The sequence below is a fragment of the Lepidochelys olivacea genome, assembly GCF_965140295.1.
Source record: "Lepidochelys olivacea isolate rLepOli2 genome assembly, chromosome: 20".
Taxonomy (NCBI): domain Eukaryota; kingdom Metazoa; phylum Chordata; order Testudines; family Cheloniidae; genus Lepidochelys; species Lepidochelys olivacea.
In genome coordinates this window covers 7,710,138-7,730,668 of record NC_140430.1, presented here as the reverse complement: position 1 = coordinate 7,730,668, position 20,531 = coordinate 7,710,138, and the positions used below count along the sequence as shown (strand labels likewise).

Genomic DNA, 20,531 nt, shown 5'->3' with positions numbered 1-20,531 from the left:
CCCCTCACTACAAGAAGGAGGTGGAGAAATTGGAAAGAGTCCAGCGGAGGGCAACAAAAATTATTAGGGAACTGGAACACATGACTTATGAGGAGAGGCTGAGGGAACTGGGATTGTTTAGTCTGCAGAAGAGAAGAATGAGGGGGGATTTGATAGCTGCTTTCAACTACCTGAAAGGGGGTTCCAAAGAGGACGGATCTAGACTGTTTTCAGTGGTAGCTGATGACAGATCAAGGAGTAGTGGTCTCAAGTTGCAGTGGGGGAGGTTTAGGTTGGATATTAGAAAAAACTTTTTCACTAGGAGGGTGGTGAAACACTGGAATGCGTTACCTAGGGAGGTGGTGGAATCTCCTTCCTTAGATATTTTTAAGGTCAGGCTTGACAAAGCCCTGGCTGGGATGATTTAGTTGGGGAATGGTTCTGCTTTGAGCAGGGGGTTGGACTAGGTGACCTCCTGAGGCACGGGGTGCAGTCTGCTCTGGAGAGACAGGTGTAAAACACTTCCTGCACCCCCTGGTGGCTGGGCCCAGAACCACATGCTACTCTTTTGCACTGTGGGACTCAGGAAGGGGATGATCCAGGGAACAGAATGCTGGCGTTATCATGGCAGTGGGACGTGGGCACCAGAGCTCTCCCTTAATCAGTGCAGAGGCTAGACACAGCAAGAGGCTGGCAAACCCAGCCCAGGCTAAACCAAGATGTCCTCTGCCCCCTCATGCTTCCCAGGCACAACCGGAGCCAAATCACCATGCGGGGGTGGGACACAGCTGAGTAGGTCAGGCCACAGGTTCCACCCAGGGGACAGCCAGAACCGGAGAACACTGTGCGATTCAGAAACTCCAACCCCACTCCCTCATGAGGGGTGTGGGTGTTGCTCTCCCATGGCCTGGACAGAGAGAACAGCCCCATCCTGCTACAGAGATAGCCACACTCAGGTCTTCCCTGGCCAGTCACCATCCCTGAGCAGGGCTTCAATGTGGCCCTGGCCTCAGCTTGCTGGGATGCTGGATGGGAACGGACCTAGCCAGATCTGGAAGCTCATAGACTTAGCCTTTAAAACCAGAAGGAACCATCATGATCATCTAGTCTGACCTCTTGCATATTGCAGGACACAGAACCTCACCCACCTATTCCTGTAATAGACCCCGAACCACTGGCTGAGTTACTGAAGTCCTCAAATTCTGATTTAAAGACTTCAAGTTACAGAGAATCCACCATTTACACTAGTTTAAACCTGCAAGTGACCCGTGCGCCATGCTGCAGAGGAAGGCAAAAACTCCCCAGGGTCTCTGCCAATCTGACCCAGGAGAAACTTCCTTCCCAATCCCAAATCTGGTGATCAGTTAGACTCTGAGCATGTGGGCAAGACCCAGCAGCCAGACACCTGGGAAAGAATTCTCTGTAATAACTCAGAGCCCTCCCCATCTAGTGTCCCATTTCCAGCCATTCGGGATATTTGCTGCTAGCAGTCGCAGTTCGACTACATGCCATCGTAGGCAGTCCCCTCATCCGATCCCCTACAGAAACTTATCAAACTCAGTCTTGAGCCAGTTAGGTTTTTTTGCCCCCACTGCTTCCCTTGGGAAGCTGTTCCAGACCTTCTCTCCTCTGATGGTTAGAAACCTTCATCTAATTTCAAGCCTAAACTTATTGATGTGCAGTTTATATTCATTTGTTCTTATGTCCGCATTGGCCCTTACTTAAATGACTCCTCCCCCTCCCTCATATTTATCCCTCTGATGTATTCATAGAGAGCAATCAGATCTCCCTTCAGCGTTCGTGTGGCTAGGCTGCACAAACCAAGCTCTTTGAGTCTCCTCTCACAAGGTCGGTTTTCCATTCTTCCGATCATCCTTGTTGCTCTCCTTTGCACCTGTACCAGTTTGAATTAATCTTTCTTAAACATGGGAGACCAGAATTGCTCGCAGTATTCCAGGTGAGGTCTCACCAGTGTCTTGTATAATGGTACTAACATGTCCCTGTCACTACTGGAAATACCACATCTGATGCATCCTAGGACTGCATTAGCCTTTTTCACAGTCACATCACATTGGTGGCTCATAGTCATCCGGTGATCAACCAATACACCCATGTCTTTCTCCTCCTCTGTCACTTCCAACTGATACGTCCCCAGCTTACAGCAAAAATTCTTGTTAGTCGCTAAGTCCATGAGCTTGCAATCTGCACTATTAAATTTCATCCCACCTCAGGCCCTACGCTACCAGTACTCCCAGCTGTCTTCGAGATCACTGACTTCCTGAGGAAACTACAATCCAAAAACATCATCCTAGCCACTATGGACGTAGAAGATCTCTACACCAACATTCCACACAAAGACGGACACCAAGCCGTCAGGAATGGTATCCCCGATAATGTCACGGCAAACCTGGTGGCTGAATTTTGTGACTTTGTCCTCACCCACAACTATTTCAGATTTGGGGACAATTTATACCTTCAAGTCAGTGGGACTGCTATGGGTACCCGCACGGCCCCACAGTATGCCAAGATTTTTATGGCTGACTTAGAACAACGCTTCCTCAGCTCTTGTCTGCTAACACCCCTACTCTACTTACGCTACACTGATGACATCTTCATCATCTGGACCCATGGGAAGGAGGCCTTTGAGGAATTCCACCTGGATTTCAACAATTTCCATCCCACCATCAACCTCACCCTGTACCAGTCCACACAAGAGACCCACTTCCCAGACACTACAGTGCTAATAAGCGATGGTCACATAAACACCACCCTATACCGGAAACCTACTGACCGCTATACTTACCTACATGCCTCCAACTTTCATCCAGACCACATCACACGATCCATTGTCTACAGCCAAGCTCTGTGATACAACCACATTTGCTCCAATCCCTCAGACAGAGACAAACACCTACAGGATCTCTATCAAGCTTTCTTAAAACTATAATACCCACCTGGGGAAGCGAAGAAACGGATTGCCAGAGCCAGAAGGGTACCCAGAAGTCACCTACTACAGGACAGGCCCAACAAAGAAAGTAACAGAATGCCACTAGCCATCACTTACAGCCCCCAACTAAAACCTCTCCAGCGCATCATCAAGGATCTACAACCTATCCTGAAGGCCGATCCCTCACTCTCACAGACCTTGGGAGACAGGCCAGTCCTCGCTTACAGACAGCCCCCCAACCTGAAGCAAACATTCACCAGCAACTGCACACCACACAACAAAAACACTAACCCAGGAACCAAACCCTGCAACAAACCCCGGTGCCAGCTCTATCCGCATAGCTATTCAAGGGACGCCACCATAGGACTTAACTACGCATTGCTCCACTTCCCGCCGCCGGTGAGTGCGGGGGCATCCTTTCCCCAACCTTACCGGCAGTGAGAAGTGGAGCGACACGGCTGGGAGCTGGCGGAGTGGAGCGGGCTGGGCCAGGTTGCTCCGCTTCCCACTGCTGCCAGTGAGGGTGGGGTTGCTGGGGGAAGAGGGGGATTAGGGGTGGGCCGGGGATGGAGCAGGTGGGAAAGGTAATAGGTGGGGCGGAGGGAGTTGTTCAGGGCCCCACACTCCCCTAGGGATGGCCCTGCCCCTTGCAGTTGGGGGGAGGGGGCGGCTGAGGGATAGGCTAGTTGCTGGGGCTGGTGTTGCCGCGTATGATGCCCTACGCAGCTGCGTAGGCCTAGGGACAGCCCTGTTGCATGGGATGCAGGCTTCAGAGAGCTTCTGAACTTTGACAAAGTAATTCCAGGCCTCCTCCACATTCAGATCCTTGGGGTTCTTCAGTCCAGCCCATGTCCCTAATTCCCTTCATTATTTAAAGTTTTCCCTTTTGAAATCAAGGCCCCTCGGTGCGGATCGATTTTTGTTTATCCTTCCATGTAGTTTAAACTGAATTAGCTCATGATCACTTGAACCAAAGTTATCTCCTGCAACCAGCTCTTCTACGAGGGCCTCACTGCTCACCAATACCAAATCTAAAATGACACCACCTCATGTAGGTTCAGGGACTGTTTGGTGAAGAAATCTGTCAGCTATCACATCCAGGAAAACCTGGGCCCTGCTGTTATTAGTAGCACTTGTCCTCCAATTTATCTCTGGAAAGTTAAAAAGTCTCCCATAATCACACAATTCCCAGTAGTATTTAATCAAAAACATTGAAGAGGTCTTTATCCAGATCGGATCCTGAGGGTCTGTAGCACATCCCAAGCACTGTCCCAGGGAAACCTCTGGTAGCTTCTTCCCCAGAATGATTTTGGCCCAAACAGACTCGGTCTTATCCATTCCATCACTTCTAATTTCTTTACAGTCTACCTCATCATTAACACACAGTGCTACTCCTCCACCTTTGCCTTTGTTTCTGTCTCTCCTGAACAGCAAACACCCTTCAATCCCTGTACTCCAGTCATGCCTATTCCACCAGGTTTCTGTTATCCCTAGAGCGTCTGGTTTCACTTCCTGCACCAGTGGCTCTAGTTCCTCCATTTTGTTACCCAGCCTCCCTGCATTGGTGTACAGGCATCTTCATTGCTGCTGCTTGGCTTCACCCACATTCCTCGCCCAATTGGGTACAGTCATTCTGCTTCCTGAATGGTATGGTCACTGTCCTTCCTCTAAATGTCCATTCTCCTACCCACTGCTGGTCCCTTCTCCATTGCTGTGTCCTCTCTTTCTTGATTTTCCTCCAGGTCAATATTAGAATCAGACATGAAGATTACATGAGCATCTCCCAACCTCTCCTGTGAGTTCCTAGTTTAAAGCTCTTTTAACCAGTTGTACCAACTCCATCCCAAAAGGCTATTTCCCTCCCCACTCAGGTTTCGGTCCATCCCATGAGAACAGTCCTCTGCTCGTGAATGCCTCCCAGCAGTCAAACATCCCAAAGCCCTCCTCCTAGCACCACTGCCTCAGCCCTCTAATTGATCATCTAATCTTGTCTTGCCTTCACTCTCCTCCTCTAGGGAGGGGAGAATCCCACTGAAGATCACCGGAGCCTCCATTTCCTTAAGCATCTTCCCCAGCCTGGCACAGTCTCCCTTGATATGAGAATCTAGTGTAATTTGTTCCCACATGAAGGACAATCAGTGGATTCTTTCCTGCTCCCATTAGGATCCTCTTCAGCCTCAGATCCACATCCTGAATCTTAGCTCTTGGCAGACAGTTCACCCCTCTGTGCTCCAGATCAGCTCTGGTAACAGGCCTGTCTGTTCTTCTTAGTAGGGGAGTCCCCAGTCATGTAGACCTGCCTCCTCGTGGTGGTGGTTCTCAGGCCTAACTCTTGAGCAGCTTTCTCCCCGAGAGGACAGAGCTCCTGCATCACCACAACTTGCCCCCACCCTGGCCTGCCCTTGCCTGGACAGCAGCACCCACAGCATGGCCAGCTGAGGCACTGGGATGGGCTGTTTCCTGCAGGGAGGGATGGCACCCATCCTGCCCCGGTACCTGGGGGTATCTGCGCTTAATGTTGTTCAGGGTGCCCTCAGGCAGCTTGGCCAGCTCTGTGTCTCTCACAGCATGGACGGTGGTGGCTCGGGGCTGCCGGGTCAGGGCTTCCACCTAGAGAAGAGCACACAGGCCACATTACAGACCGGGGAGGGGAGTCCTTTGCCCTCCCAGCTAAGGGCTGCCTGGCATCACAGGGATAGGCACCTGGAGAGGTACAGAACCCAGGTGTCTTGGCTCTCTGTTCTAACCCACTAGCCCTCCCTGAGCTGGAAAGAGAAGCCAGGAGTCCAAATGCTCAGCCTCACGCTCCTCACTCTAGCCTGGAGACTCCTCTGCCAGTCTCCAATACTAGGCCAAGCCACGTCCCAGGAGCAGTCAGCAGTGTGAGAGCATAAGGGACAGTCGCTGGCTGGAGATGGAGTGCCACTTGCTAGCAGCAGAGGGTGATGATCTGCCTAGCACCCAAGCCAGGAGGGTCTGGAGAAGCAGGGAATGGACACTGTGCCACATGGCTGCACCCTTGGAGCAGCCTGGCCCGCGACTTGCAGCTACTCATCATCACAACAAGCTTAAGAGGGCCCCACCTATCCACCCCACCCTGCTAGAGGGGCCCACCCACCACCCCAGCGCTGTCTGCAGAGACTGGCCCCATCCCCTTGGCGGGAGAGTGCAGGGCAGTGATAGGGTGAGGTCAGGTGGGGACATCCCCACCCCAACAGTCCCCTGGGAGGAAACTCACCACTCCAATGAGGTCCCCACGACCGTACTCCCCGACCAGCTCTTTCTTGCCACTGCCTTTCTGGATGACAGAGCGCAGGCGCCCATTCAGCACGATGTAGGTGCAGTCTGACTTGTCGCCCTGCCTGGAGAGCACATGCAGCAAGCGGTGAATCAGCCAGCTGAGCCAGTGCCTGCCCCAGGGAGAGCACCCCCTACAGGCTGGGCTGGGACAGCACATGCAATGAGCGGCGGGTCTGGATGCTGAGCCAGTGTCTGCCCCAGGGAGAGCGCATGCAATGAGCGGCAAGTCTGAGAGCCCCAGCTGGCAGCCGCCCTGGGCTGAGATGCCCCCATCCCCAGAGCACCAGGGGTGCTCTCAATCCAACACCTGCAGCCAGGAAAGGGTTGAAGTCAGGTCAGCCCAGGTGAAAACCTGAGTCCCATGGAGGGGTCACAGGCACCTAGGCAGTTCTCGCCTGGCCCCTCTGGAAACAGCACGGCTGCTGGCCTGGACAGCGCCTGCCCAGGGCGCTGGGATTCCTGAGTCATTTTTGCTGCAGGAAGGGCATGGATGAGGCTGAGAGTAACGGGTGCCCATTACCCTGGCACGGAAGGGGTTAAACACAGCAGGAAGAGTTGGTCCCAGCTGTGCCCCCTGGGCTAGGAGAAGAAGCTGAGGTTCCCCAGCCAGGGTCTCCCAGCATCCCCCTAGCACAGGCCTCACTCACCTGTACAAGGCCCGTCCGGCCTCCACTGCCATCCAGTCGATGGCAAAGTCCATCTGGCGCACAAATGGGGACATGCGGGCGGCCACAGTATGGGCAACACTGAGCACCACACTGGGCTGTTCCCGCATGATCCTGGGGAGAGACCAGGTAGCTCGTCAGTGCACAGGTGGCCCCATTGCTGCCAGTGTGCTGCTGACAGCAGCCGCCCCATCCCTGAGTCACCCCACCTCCTCTGGAACAGAGCCATCCAAGAAAACATGGCACTAGGACAGATCACAGCCCAGGGCAGGAGAATCCAGGCCCATGCAACAGGTGCACAATTGGAGGATTGGGACATGGGGCCTTTCCCCTCTAGGGGGCGGCAGCTCCAATCCAGCCCAGGGCAGGGGACTGGCTGGTTTATGGGGTGGGGAATGGGACACGGTGCCTTTCCCCTCTAGGTGGCACTGCCCCAATCTGGCCCAGGGCAGGGCCACCAGTCTAGATGGAAGTGGGGTGGGAGGTGGGCAGAGCCTGCCCACAGGATGAGGAGGGGAAGGGGGACACCAACTCGTAGAAGTCCGACTTGGAGATCTTGAGGAAGGTGCAGTCACGGTTGGCCTTGATGGTGAAGATGAGGGGCTCCCCGGTCAGCACAGCCAGCTGGCCCACCATCTCGCCGGGCTGCGTCAGGAAGAGGCACACATCCTCCGCTTTGTCGATCATGCGCTGGTAGACGTGAAGGCAGCCCCACAGCACAAAGTGAAGGCTGACGTCCTGTTGGTGGTTGGGTGGAGGATAGAGAGGAATGTCAGCCCTAGGGTGAGGGGCAGGCCTGCCCCCAAGGTGCACACCCACAGATAGGCTGCCAGGAGACCTGGGGGACAGCCTACAGCTCCGGCTGAGCCTGAAGTCTCTGGAGCACCCCACTAACCTCGGCAGAGCCACAGTCCAGCATAAATTCCCCCAACTCCATGGAAACCAACCCTCCCCATTCCAGCTGTGCAGGGGTTTAATGCTTCCTAGGCCTAAGTCCCAGCACCCAAGGGGAAGGGAAGGATGGGGGGCTGCCATCCCACCTGCCCAATAGGCATGCAACCCTCAGGGGGGGGAGTGGTTGCGCACAGGGAACCCCTGCCGAGGGTGCTGTAATGGGGTGACAAGGTGCAAAGGAAAGGGATGGGGTGCTTGGGGCAGGACACTTGGGGGCAGCAGCCCCTGGATCCATTTGGTAAGAGCTGCAGGGAAGGCTCTCATTCCCCATGGGGAGAGGACAGAGGGGAACTGGGGGAATGGGACTCCAGTGCGCCACAGTCATAGGTGCCGACTCTGTGGGTGCTCTGGAGCTGGAGCACCCACGAGGAAAAATTAGTGGGTGCACCCACCGGCAGCTAAGCTTCCCTCCCTGCCCCACCTCACCTCCACCTCTGCCTCCTCCCCGAGTGCGTTGAGTTCCCGCTCCTCTGCCTACCTCCCAGTGTTTGCTGCCGCAGAACAGCTGTTTTGCAGCGTAACAAAGCTCCAGGAGGGAGGAGGAGGAGCGGGAACGTGGTGCACTTAGGGGAAGAGGTGGAGATTGGCAGGGGATTTGGAGAAGGGGTTGGAATGGGGCAGGGAGGAGGTGGAGTCAGGGCGGGGCCAAGTGTAGAGGAGGGCAGCACCCATTGGCACCAGCAGAAGTCAGCACCTATGGCCGCAGTGCCATTGACCTCCACAAGGAGGGACTCAGCGTGAGAGGCTGAGGAAGCAGCAAAACCTGTGATGCTGGCAGACCAGGTGCCAGCTCATGCCAAGGCCCCCAGGCCTCACTGAACACTGACAAATGCAGAGCCGGGAACCAGGCTGGCTCACCAGTCTGTTTGCACTGTTAGAATAGATGTGAAGTTGATGAGAATGTGTTTGGTGTTTAGAAATGCTGAAATGCTTGTAGGATGTTGATCTCACTTATCACTGGAGCCCATGGTGTAAAGTTACATCAAGGAGAGTGATCACTTAAGATGAGCTAATACCAGCAGGAGAGCCGGGGTGGGGGTGGGGGGGGGTGGGACACACCTTTTGTAGTGATAATCAAGGTTGGCCACTTCCAGCAGTTGACAAGAACGGCTGAGGAACAGTGGGGGGTGGAGGGGGGGAATAAACATGGGGAAACAGTTTTACTTTGTGTAATGACCCATCCACTCCCAGTCTTTATTCAAGCCTAAGTTAATTGTATCCAGTTTGCAAATTAATTCCAATTCAGCAGTCTCTCGTTGGAGTCTGTTTTCGAAGTTTTTTGTTGAAGAATTGCAACTTTTAGGTCTGTAATTGAGTGACCAAAGAGATTGAATGGCCACCTTGATTATCACTACAAAAGGCTCCCTCCCCCCCACCCCCTTGCTGGTAATAGCTCACTTAAGTGATCACTCTTGTTACAGTGTGTATGGTAACACCCATTGTTTCACGTTCTCTATGTATATAAATCTCCCCACTGTATTTTCCATTGAATGCATCCGATGAAGTGAGCAGGTAGTTCACGAAAGCTTATGCTCAAATAAATTTGTTAGTCTCTAAGGTGCCACAAGTCCTTTTCTTTTTGCAAATACAGACTAACACGGCTGCTACTCTGAAACCGGAATACTGCTGTGATTCTTGGTGTAAGGGCTCGTCTATCACAAAGGCCGGCTTGCCTGGGTGGCAAGCTAAATCCAGGTGCTACACGGGACTGTCTGTGACTCCATGGTAAGGCTGTTATAGTGCTTTGGGAGTTCACACTTGTTACTTGGTGAACTCTTTACAGAGCACATAGCCAGTTTGGGGTTTGTGCCCTGGTTTGTAAGTCTGCCCTGAGGTTGGCACACACGTTCGTCAGCCACTCCAGGCAGCTTGGCAGCCCCATTGCCCTGCTCCTCACGCAGCCATCAGCATCAACGCAGAGTGGGTGAGGTGCCCCCACCCCAGCAGGCAGCATGTCCTGCCCACTCCACACTGGGGCTGCCGCAGCACAGTGGGAACCAGGCCCCAGCTGCCAAGAGACAACGGCAGCACCAGCTAAGAGAACCTGCTACCAGTTTCACCCCGTGGCTGCTGGGCACTGACACCCCCCGGGCACCTACCTGGTCCCCCTGGCGGGCGATGACTGTCCCGGCCTTGGCGTGGTGCAGCAGCACCCGGTTGTTGAGAAGGGAGGGGTCCTGTGGGGAGAGCAGCAGTGAGGGACCAGCCAGAGCACCCAGCAATGGGGGCGGAGGGGCTTGCAGGCAGGGCCCTAGCAGTGCTGAGCTCTGCTGCACCAACCGGGAGCTGCTCAGAGCTGCCCTCCATGCTGGGGCCTCCCCTCCAGTCCTTTCCTGCCCCTGTGCTGGCCTGATGGATTGGCCAGCCCCTCCAATCACAGACAGGGCAGCTCAGCCCTCCCCACCTGGGAGCCCAGCTGTCCATCCCACCCTGGGCCACCCCTCCTCCCCCAAGGGCCGAGAATCCGGCAGCCAAACATCCCAGCCCAGCTCTTCCACAGAGCCTATGCACAGGAGCTGCCCAGGGCCAAGCTGGGAGGCAGTGGCTGTGCAGCCCAGAGCAGGACTGGCCACAACCTGGCTGACCTATGGCTCTGGAAGCGGGAGAACCAATGGCATGAGGCAGGCATGGCCACCAGAGCCAGAATAACCCCAGGCTCCCTAAGGGCACCCGGCCCTTCCCCCTCCCCCAGGCACAGCCCGGGGACTCGGCACAGCTCACCCGGGCTGGGGGAACCACCCAGCCCTGCCCCCTCATCTTTCAGGCAGACCCCAGGGAACCGCTCTGCCCTGCGCTCACCAGACCCTGGGAGTCCACCCTGCCCTGCCCCCCTGTGGCTGTGCCCCTCGCTGCCCCTTCACCTCAATCTTCATGAGCTTCACCAGCTCCTGCTTGGCAGCCTCGAAGATGGCACTGGTCTGGCGGCCCTGGTAAGGCCCAAAGGGGCAGGCGCCGCCTGCCGAGTCATCCTCACAGTAGTTGTAGTGGTAAGTACCAGGTGGCTGCTCCTCCACCATCACTGACTTGCGCTCCTTGGGCTCCTGGGAGACAGACTGCAGAGACGGGGGTGGACACTCAGAGCATGGCAGGGTTGCCCTGTCACAGCCTCTGACTCTGCCCCTGCCCCTGCCCAGACCCCAGAGGGCACCTCCCCATCCCTTGCAGTGACTCAGTTCTGCCTGGGCCTTTGCCAGCTGCCAACTCCCCTTCTCCCCCCTGGCCCGCCACTCCAACTCTGTGCCCAGCTGCCAAACCCCCACACTTCTATGGGGGCAACCCCAAGTGAAGCTGCCCTTGGAGGCAGCCCCCAGGCTGTTTCTGCTACCCACAGAATTGCCCACCTGCTGCCTGATGGCCAGCTCTGCTGTCCTGGACAAGGGAGTGTGACGGAGCACAGGCTGGCCCCACCCCCCAGCAGGCAGTGCGCCTTCACACCCCGTTGTGAGGAGCGTCTGCCCCACACCAGGCCCCGCTGGGCACCTTGCGCCTTGGGAGGGAGCAGCCCCAGCTCTGCAGCTAGTTGGAGGGCACCAAGCGCTGGCCCAGTCGGAGAGGTGTGTGCGGGGGACCTACCCTGGAAAAGGAGGCCATGGTGCCAGAGCTCTCTTCCTGCAGCGACACCGAGATCCTGCCACGCTCATAGGCCATGTCGAAGTCTGAGCGGGGACCCTTCTGGAGGCCTGTGCAGGAGAGAAGGCAGGGGCAGCGCTCACTGCAGATGCCCGCCCCTCCCCACCGGGTGCCCAACACAGCCAGCACCACAGAGATCTCTGCAAAGACCAGGCTGCTCCGCACCTTAGTCAGCTTAGCCCCTTGACTTTCCTTCACTGCCATTCCCTAGGATGCCCACGTCCTGGCGGCATGTCTCAGACCTTCCGCCTGCCCCTGGTCCCTTGGCATCTGTGGCCTCTGGGCTCTCCCCAGTTGGTTCCAAAACCAACTGTGCCCTGAGCCTGCTTCCTGCAGTCTAACCCTCCCCAGCTCAATTGGGGCAGCAACCACCATCCCCATTGGCCAGGCAGCAACCCCACCCTGCAGCAGGCAGGGCGGGTGCCAGAAGTTCCCCCACCATCGCCTGCTGCCTCAGGATCCCATGGGTCCCATCCCCAGCCTGGTCCCATCCTGGGACAGTTCCACTTACCCGAGATATCGACTGGCATGGAGATGCAGCGGCTCAGCAGTGGCACTGCAGAGGGCTCCAGGGGCCCCAGCTTGAGCTGATCAGCTGTGAGGTTGACACACACATCCCGTTACGCTGGCACAGCGAGCGCACGGAGTCCAGAGCCTCCCCTGCCCTGGGTCGGACGCTATAGCCAGCCCACCTCCAGGGGCAGGATTGGTGACGAGAGCCACTCCACAGCTGTCATGGCATGCAAGGGGAGTGCCAGGGCCTCCACCCTGATCCCTGCAGCACAGCAGCCCGTACTGAGCTCTTCTGCACTCTTGACTTCTTTTACCCCTGTCCGGTCCATGCCCAGCTCAGTTGCTCTGAGGGAGAGCACAGCTGCTGCGTTCCCCTCCCTGAGCCAGGGCAACCCTTACCCAGGTCCTTGGCGCTGGCATCTGGCGGCCTCCCAGAGTTCTCCTTATGATCGTCGATGGAGGAGACGCTGATGACGCGCTTGCTGTGTCTGACAGGGCTGGTGCGCGAGGCGTGGCTGGGCTGGGGGAAGAGGCGCAGCGGCTGCATCTCCTGCCACAGACACAGCTGACATCAGCACCAGGCCAGGCTGGGCAGTGCCAGCCTGGGGACCAGCCACACCCACCACTCAAGGCCAATAGGAGCCATTCAGAGCATCTTGTCTGACCTCCCCTGTCACACAGGGGCAACACCTCCCACAGCAAGTCCTGTCCCCACCCCAGAGCAGAGCTGAGGCAGAGTGGGCAGGACAGGGACGGGGAGGGGCACAGGGACGGCTTGGCTGCCCCTCACTTGGCTGATGGCCCAGGAGGGAACATACTCCACGCCAGCAGCCGCGTGGCTTGTCTGGGGGAGACCCGTGTCCACGGAGCTGCATAACTTGGGAGGGGCCGGATGTGTCAGTGTAGACAAGGAGAGCGCAGAGCCCAGAGCACCAAGTGCTGCCTCCACATGACAGCCCCGCAAAGCTTGCTCTCGGGCTGCTGATTCCCTGGCAGCTGGGGCACGGGGGGGTCACAGCGCCAGCCCAGTGACCCATCTGAACGCTGGGCTGGTTCCTCAGGCATCAGAGGATGGACCTGGCTGTTCCCAGAGGCCTTGGCTCCACCCTGACCCAGACGCTGCACCCAGCAAGGCAGGGAACGCTGCTCCAGCAGCCAAGAGCAGGCCTGTACCGGGCGGGGGGCGCTGCTTGGGCGCAGGATTCTCCACCTCACCAAAGCCGCCAGGGCCAGGTGTTAAGGCCTCTCGCTGTGACTTGCTGCAAGCAGGGGACACCCTGCCAAGCCCTGTTCCATCCCTGCTGCACCGGGATCCCTCCCTTGCAGACACAGGGACTTTGCTCGGGAGGTTCTAGCTCTTTCTGTCCTCTACCCAGCCGGGTGCCGGCCTCCAGCCCCACTAGTGGGACCAGGGTTTGGAAACTGCCATGGGCAGGAGGAACCGGGGATGGGAAGGACGAAGGTTCTGGTGCAGGGAGCAGGACCCACCACTCTCATGGGAGGAGCTCCAGGGCAGGGCCCATCACTCACATGGCTGAAGAGTTCATTGGTCAGCCCCAGGTAGTTGTGCAGGGCCAGGAAGGTGACCCGCTGCAGACGCACCATGATGATCTGGAAGGGAAGGGGAGAGTCTGAACGTGGGGCACAATGCAGAGGAGCAGAGGGTGTCAGCGCGTGGGATGGGGGCTGAGGCCGCACTCACCTGTACCACCCGCACCAGGCTCTCGGGGTACTTCTCAAAGACTGCAGAGAAGGCCTCGACTGGCAGCCGCAGCACTGTGGAGTCCTCGCCCGCCCGCGCAGACACTGTCCGGTACGGCCGCTGGTGCCCCTGTGTGAGAACCGCGTACCCATGGGTCCCTGCACCAAGGCGGGCGTGCCCCGGCCTCCTCCTTCGGGGAGAGCAGCCTTCCAGTGGGGGGCACTGGCAAGGACAGCCTGGAATCTGGGGGGCTACCCCATGGCTTCAGGCCAAAAAGTCCAGAGAGCAGCCTACAGCCACATTCACCCGAGCCCAGCAGCCAGCCAAGGCCGAGACCCAGTGGAGGAACGGTTAATCTCCTCTAGACTTCGTGTGGGGCAAGGTGGCAAGCACGGGGCAGGGTCCTGGGACCCAGGCTGCAAACCCATCACGGGGCAGGGTCAGCACACACATCCCACAGGGCCTACCCGGATTTAGCCTTTCGTTAGGGACCCAGGGTTAAGAGAGCAGGGGGTTGCGGGTTGGAATTGAGGGGCATGAGCAGAACTCGGGGGAGCCCATGGCTGCCAATCACCCAGTGAGCTGAACTGTTCACTCCAGCACCAGAGGGGCAGGGGAATGGGATGGGGCCAACTGGCCAACAGGAGGTGGAGGGACAGGGCTGGTACCGTGATGACATCAAGAATGCTGAGCAGGCTGTGCACGCTGTCGCCGGGGAACACTTCCTTCACCAGGGTCTCCTTCCCGTCCTGCAACACAGCAACACCCTCCTTAGGGGACCCCATCACCACCCTCGTCATCCCTGCCACCAAAACTCGCTTGGCACCAGATTCTGTGGAGGCCTGCTCCATGAGCCCCTCCCTGGAAGGGAAGCAGCCCCGGGGAGCCTCCACAGCCACGGTGATCCCAAAGGCAGCTGGCCTCAGCCATTGTGTCCCAGGTGCAGGGGACTACCCAGCCAAGGGGTGCAGAGCACTGGGGCCACAACCAGCCTCCCCAGCTGGCTTGGGGCAGGAGGGGTTGCTGGTGGCTGCTGAGCAGACAGGTGCCTCCAGCAGATGGACACGGCAGGGTGGGCTGGGACATGCCCCCCTCACCTGCTGGGTCAGGAAGAGCTCCAGCTTGCCATCCTGCACCACGTAGATGCTGGTGTCGGGCTGGCCGGGCCGGAAGACGTACTCGCCCTGTTGGAACTGCTGGAAGATCATGTGCTTACAGAGCTCCAGGAAGAGCGGCTTCTCAAAATGGCCCAGCACCCTGCAAGGAAGGGCGGGTCATGGTGGGCAAAAGGGGGAGCAAAGTCTTCAGCAACTCATGGCAGGGACTTGGGGCTCATGTCATGAGGGGCCCTTGGACCCAGCCCAAGCTTCTGCATCACATGGGCCAGAGCACCTGCCCAGAGCCCAGCTGGCTAGGCGGGGTCTGTCAATCATCCCCCCACCACCCATCTCAATGCATGGAGGAGTTGGAGCTGCCCCAGAGGGTCAAGCCTCCAGTGACACTACCCTGCTCCAGGATCCCAGTGCCCACAAGCTGCCACCCCTAGGGACAGAGGTCTCTCCCTGACCCCAAACACAGCCACTTCTGGGGAAGAGTCTGTCTGATGCAATAGCCCCACAGCAACACTGCTGGTACTCAGCCAGGACTAACGCTGTGCAGGGTCCCACCACGAGCCCACAAGGGCATTTGCTCTCACCCGACAGAGGATGCCTCCAGCTGCCCTACCCTGGGGAGCACTAGATCTGTATCAGCCAAGAGGGAAGAGTGCTCCCTACTGGAGAACCAGGGCCACCATTCCTGCTGCTCCAGAGCATTCTTGGCAACTCTCCCACGTATGGTCTGCCTGGGCTGGAGCCTGCACAGCTTAGGCCAGTGGTTCTCAATCTGTGGTCCGCAGACCCCTGGGGTCCACACACTATGCCTAAAGGGTCCACAAAGGACAGGTTAAAAACAGATTGAATAGAATTCAGCTGTTGATACAGACAGATTTCCCAAGGAGTCCGCACCTCCATTCAAAATTTCCAGAGGAATCCGCAAATGAAGAAAGGTTGGGACCCACTGGACTAGATGATCTGACAGGCTCACACTGCGTCCAGGCCACCTGTCCCGGTTTTCCCAGGACCATGCCGGGAAATCAGTTGGACAGAGTGCTCCATTACACACAGCCAGCTGGCCAGGTCATGGGCTCAGGATCATCCCAGCTCTCCTGGATTTCGAACCTCAGAGGTGCCCATCTTAGCTCAAGCTTGCTTGCGGGGAGGGGGAAACGTGGCTGCAGCTGAGTCTGGGCTCGGGGCCATGGTGCATGGGAGCACTCACCGGACGTTCTTCAGCATGTACAGCACCTCGGACGGCAAGTGGGAGTTGGCCACGTCAAACTCAGTCAGATCCGCTTCCAGCACTGAAGGCGGCGGCTCCTTCAGCTGCAGGATGGGCAGCTCCTTCTTGATGCGCAGGATCCTGGGCACAGGGACAGACAGGAGAGGGGATAGATGGGGCCAACCAGAGAGTTGCCTGCAGGGGCAGATTCCCCCACACACACCCAGGGCAGGAAAGAATCTGCATCATGCATCAAGGAGGCAGGACTTGTTCCTGAGCCATGGCACTCCCTCATGTGAGGGGCCTGAGGCCCAAGGGCCCCACCCAGGGAGCTGAGCAGCACCGTGCCACAGGCTGGTCCGGTGCCAGTCAACTGCTCTGGGGGTGGGTTCTCGAGGCTGGTGACCAGGCTGGGGTGCAGCTGCTTTGCAGAGCAAGGAGAGGTCAGAGTTAGTGCTAATGGCTGGGTGGGGGCGGGGAGGAGACATACGACCCACTCCTGCAGCAGGGCTGGGCCAGCCCCAGTTGTCTCACACCATGGAGGGTGAGCGAACCCACTTACTTTTTGGCAATGTTCAACATCTTGAGCTTCTTCTTCATGCGGGGCCGGGAGGTGCTGGAGATCGTTGTGTCCACAAGGGAGGAGGTGGACTGGGACACCTGTAGAGACAGCCCAGGTAAGGCACCAGCCACTCCCACAAACAGCACCCGCTGGAGCCAGCGGTCTAGGCGAGGAGATTCGGCACTCAGCCAGCCACATGCTGCCAGCGAGCCAGGCAGGAGACACAGTAGGGGAACTGGCCTTCTCCTGCAGGTCACCCCGCTCCAGTGCCAGCCCTCCTAGCTCCTCGTGCCTGGTTCCCTGCCACCCTGAATCCTGAGAGGCAGTCAGATGATGGGCCTGGGACAGAGGCCTTGGGAAAGCCCAGCACCCTGCTGCCTCGCCCCGACCCGCTCAGCAAGCAGCTCAGTGGGGGGCTGCTGGACAGGACTCTCAGTGATAGGGACGGGGTCCTGCTCACATATCTGGGATTAGTGACTCCACAGGACCCTTCCGAGGCCCAGGCTCTGGCAGAGCTATCTGCTGCTGTGCCCCAGTTCCTGGCAACGTGACCCAGCTGGGCTGCAGCATGCCCCCAGCAGGAGCCCATCTCCTGCCACTGCTCCCAGCTGGAGTTCACTCCCCGCCCGCAGTTCTGTCCCAGCTCACCCTCACTGCTTCCTGCAGAGACAACCTGCACCAGGAGACTTGCCCCTGCATCCCAAACTGATCCATGAACACCCCCTGCTCCACATCTCGGCCAGTGCTGCCCCACCTTTGCCCTCAGGCAGGGCCAAGTGGGTGTGGGGAGCAGGGAGAAGAGGGGCTGGCAGAGGCTGGGGATGCTAGTGCTTTGAAAACACTCTCCCCACCTTTGGAGCATGGGCCTGGATAGGTCCCTGTCACCAGCCAGACTGTCCCCTTGGGGCAGGTTCCTGGGGGCCTCGCATGGTGAGCCTGTCCCTCCCTCCAGGCAGGGCCCAGCTCCTGGCTGCCTGGGCAGACAGCCAATGCCCTGCCCTGTCTGCTAACCCCACTGCTGTTACTTAGTGTGACAAAGCTCTGGAAGGTGTTCATGAGCTGTCTGCACCTAGCACCCTGGCACCACTACCCACTGGGGGAAAGAATTCATTCTCTCCCTAGGCCATGGGAGAGCTGGCCAGGGATCTGAGACAGAGTTGCTCGGACTTTCTGGGCTGGAATCAACATATCTGAGCAGCAGACCCTCAGTGCCTGGAGGCAGACACCTGGTTCAGAGGCAAGGTGAGCACAGCATGGCTGGGTCCGGAGAACAAAACCAGGTGGCTGGGGAGAGAGCCTATGTCTACACTGCAAGAAAAGACCTATGGCCCAACCCCAGCTGACCCAGGTCAGATGACTGAAGCTGCGACACTAAAAATTGCAGTGTAGATGTTTCGGGCTGGAGTCCGTGCTCTGAGGCCCTCCCCACTCGTGGGGTTTCAGAGCCCAGGCTCCAGCGTGGGCCCAAATGCCAACACTGTGATTTTTAGCCCTGCGAGCCCAAGTCAGTTGCAGTGGTGGGTTTTTCATTGCAGTGTAGACGTGTCCCCAGACACACAGCGCTGACCTGAGGCAGACAAACGGGCAGGGAAAGGAATGGTTCCTGCCACAACTTTCACTGCCAGCACCCACTGACTCCCCAGCCTGGCCAGCGCATGGTGCTCCGCCCCAGCCCCATACCTTGCGCATGATCTTGCGTCCATAGAACAGCACTTTGTCCCGCTTGCGGAATCGATACTTGGGCGTCTCCTGAGCCTGAACCTCTGAGAGAGAGGGAGACATGAAAGGTTACCAGGGCAGGGAACCCAGGGCCCCACCCCAGCAAGGGTTGGAGCCTGCCCCCTTCCCCACCAATCTGACTCCCTGCTTGCACTCCCCATCCCAACCCACCTCCCAGCCCAGGGAAGGGTGCAGAGGCCTTGGGGGTACAGATGGCAGAGTCCTGCCTGACCTACCCCTCCCCACTCCAGCCCCAGGAAGCTGGGCTGCCCGCAAAGAACCCCAAGAGCTTTATGCCCTTCCCAACCACTCCCTGGATACCGCTCACAATCCCTTTGTATGTTGGGAAACTGAAGCACAAGACCGTGAAGGGACTTGCCCAGGCAGTGAGTCAGTAGGAGAGAACCCAGGAGTCCTGGTTGCCAGCCCCCTGCTCTAGCTATTACGGTCTCACTGCCTATACAGGCATGCAGACACTAAGCCCAAGACGGCCTGATGGGCAGCAGCGTGCCTGAGCCATGGCTGCGAAAGGGATCAGATTTGCTCCCTGCAGGGATGGGCACTTACTCTTGTGGCGCAGCCTACGGACCAGCACCAGGATCAAGGTGGCGATGAGCAACATGGAAATACCAACGCCAATCATGACACCCAGCACCTATGGGAAGAGGCATGTTCCAGACCAGGCTTCCAGACAGGCCGCAGGTGGGTCCAAGGCAGCACCAGCCATGCTCTGGGGGCCTGAACAGGGCAGGCGAGAGTCGCCCTCATCCTCTGGAGCACTTTTGTGGACGTGGAAATTCAGGCAATATTTTTATGAGCAGTGTGTGCCTCAGTTTCCCTGTGGGCTTTGTCCTGCTATGCAGCGAGTGGGAAAGAGAAGGCACAAAGTGTCTGACTCAAGAAGCCACCTGCCTGGAGACCAGCATTCACATGAACTGAACCGATCCCACTGTCAGGGAGCCACAGGATCAGTGCTAGGCCCCCAGCTTTGGACCACTCTCTTGGAGGAACCCCTTCGAGATGGAGACCCCCAGGGGAGATGGGGGTGGGGGACGTGCAGTCATGTGCTCCCCAATTTCTACCAGGGTTCACACCAGAATCTTTAATTTGTGCCCCGGCACGAGCTACAGAAAGGCATCGCCTCTGCCCGGCAGAAATCCGGGAGGGCTCAGGGCAAAGGGGATGGTCTCTGAGGCTGGCTCTTGGGGCGTGTCTCCCTCAAGCAGCTTGCCCTGCTCCAGCAGTGTGGCCCTGAGGGGCTCCAAGCGCATCGCAAGCCACAGCATCCCGCTGGCAGCGAAGTGGGGATCCCCCATCAGAGAGAGGGGGAAGCCTTGGCATTTAACCTCCTGCAGCTGAGTGGGCACGTGTGTGCGCCGGGGCTGCACCAACACCAGTGTCCAACCTCACAGAGTCCATCCTGGAGCCAGGAATAGAGCATGGGGAGCCGGATCCCGTGGCCAAAGGCCAGGCAGGACCGGGAGCCTGCGGCCAAAGGTGGGGCTGGCAGAGGAGGGTGGGCGGGGGGCGGGCAGGAGCTGGTTCTGAGCTGGGAAGTGGCCCTGCATGGCACTGAAGAAGGCACAGTGAGTGACTGGGAGGCCGTGCTGCAGCCCACAGGGCGTATGGCATGATACCCCCACGTGTCACCTCTGCTGCCAAGGTTCCTCCAGGGCAGGCCACGGAGCCTCACCGCCTCCTGAGGCCGAACTGCTGCGGTGCCGCAGAGTCCACTCCGCAGGGACCGATGCACCAGAGCCACTCACCCAGGCAGGTTGATTCGGCAGCTGGAACCCAGCATGGGAAGTGCTCGGGTCACCATAAGCCTTAAAGCACAGGCAGTTCCTGCCAGCCCAGAGCAATGCCATGCCAGCTGTCTCTGACTCCCTTCCTTGGACCAAGCAGTGAGAGCTCCCAGACTCTTCCAGAAGAGCACTCGTTTCCCCCCACCTCCTGCCACCCAGTCCTTTGGTCTCAAGCAAGGGTCTCTGCTCAGCTTCCCTGCGCAGAGGCGGTGGGGCACTGGTTGCCAGTTGTCCATGTCCTGGTGACCGGGGTTTTTCACTGATATGGGTCGGCCTTAGCCAGTCCTGTCTAATGACCACTTCAGTCCGCTCAGACAGCGAGGACACAAACACACCCCTCCCGCTCATGTCTCTCAGTCTGCCCTGAGAGCAAACAAGCCTTTTCCCCCACTGGGTAGCCATGCAAAATATAGGGGAAACTGAGGCAAGTGGGACT

At 58.0% G+C, this 20,531-nt stretch overlaps 1 protein-coding gene across 3 annotated transcripts in view; it reads right to left on the bottom strand.

Annotated features, from left to right (window-relative positions):
* The window catches only part of LOC311510597 (patatin-like phospholipase domain-containing protein 6), a 57,710-nt gene that overhangs the window by 21,072 nt on the left and 16,107 nt on the right, over positions 1-20,531 (bottom strand). For 2 of the 3 annotated variants that reach the window (XM_084610380.1, XM_084610382.1), the window contains exons 4-20: positions 18,858-18,945; positions 18,252-18,334; positions 16,572-16,669; positions 16,010-16,150; positions 14,788-14,947; positions 14,359-14,439; positions 13,691-13,819; positions 13,519-13,599; positions 12,388-12,538; positions 11,987-12,070; positions 11,419-11,525; positions 10,707-10,898; positions 9,945-10,022; positions 7,424-7,629; positions 6,874-7,005; positions 6,165-6,288; positions 5,423-5,536 (exon numbers count right to left, since the gene is read on the bottom strand). In XM_084610380.1, coding sequence (XP_084466506.1) covers positions 5,423-5,536; positions 6,165-6,288; positions 6,874-7,005; positions 7,424-7,629; positions 9,945-10,022; positions 10,707-10,898; positions 11,419-11,525; positions 11,987-12,070; positions 12,388-12,538; positions 13,519-13,599; positions 13,691-13,819; positions 14,359-14,439; positions 14,788-14,947; positions 16,010-16,150; positions 16,572-16,669; positions 18,252-18,334; positions 18,858-18,945 — 2,049 coding nt within the window. Of the gene's footprint in view, positions 1-5,422; positions 5,537-6,164; positions 6,289-6,873; positions 7,006-7,423; positions 7,630-9,944; positions 10,023-10,706; positions 10,899-11,418; positions 11,526-11,986; positions 12,071-12,387; positions 12,539-13,476; positions 13,600-13,690; positions 13,820-14,358; positions 14,440-14,787; positions 14,948-16,009; positions 16,151-16,571; positions 16,670-18,251; positions 18,335-18,857; positions 18,946-20,531 lie in introns of all 3 variants that reach the window. The other variant, XM_084610381.1, reaches the window with a different exon arrangement.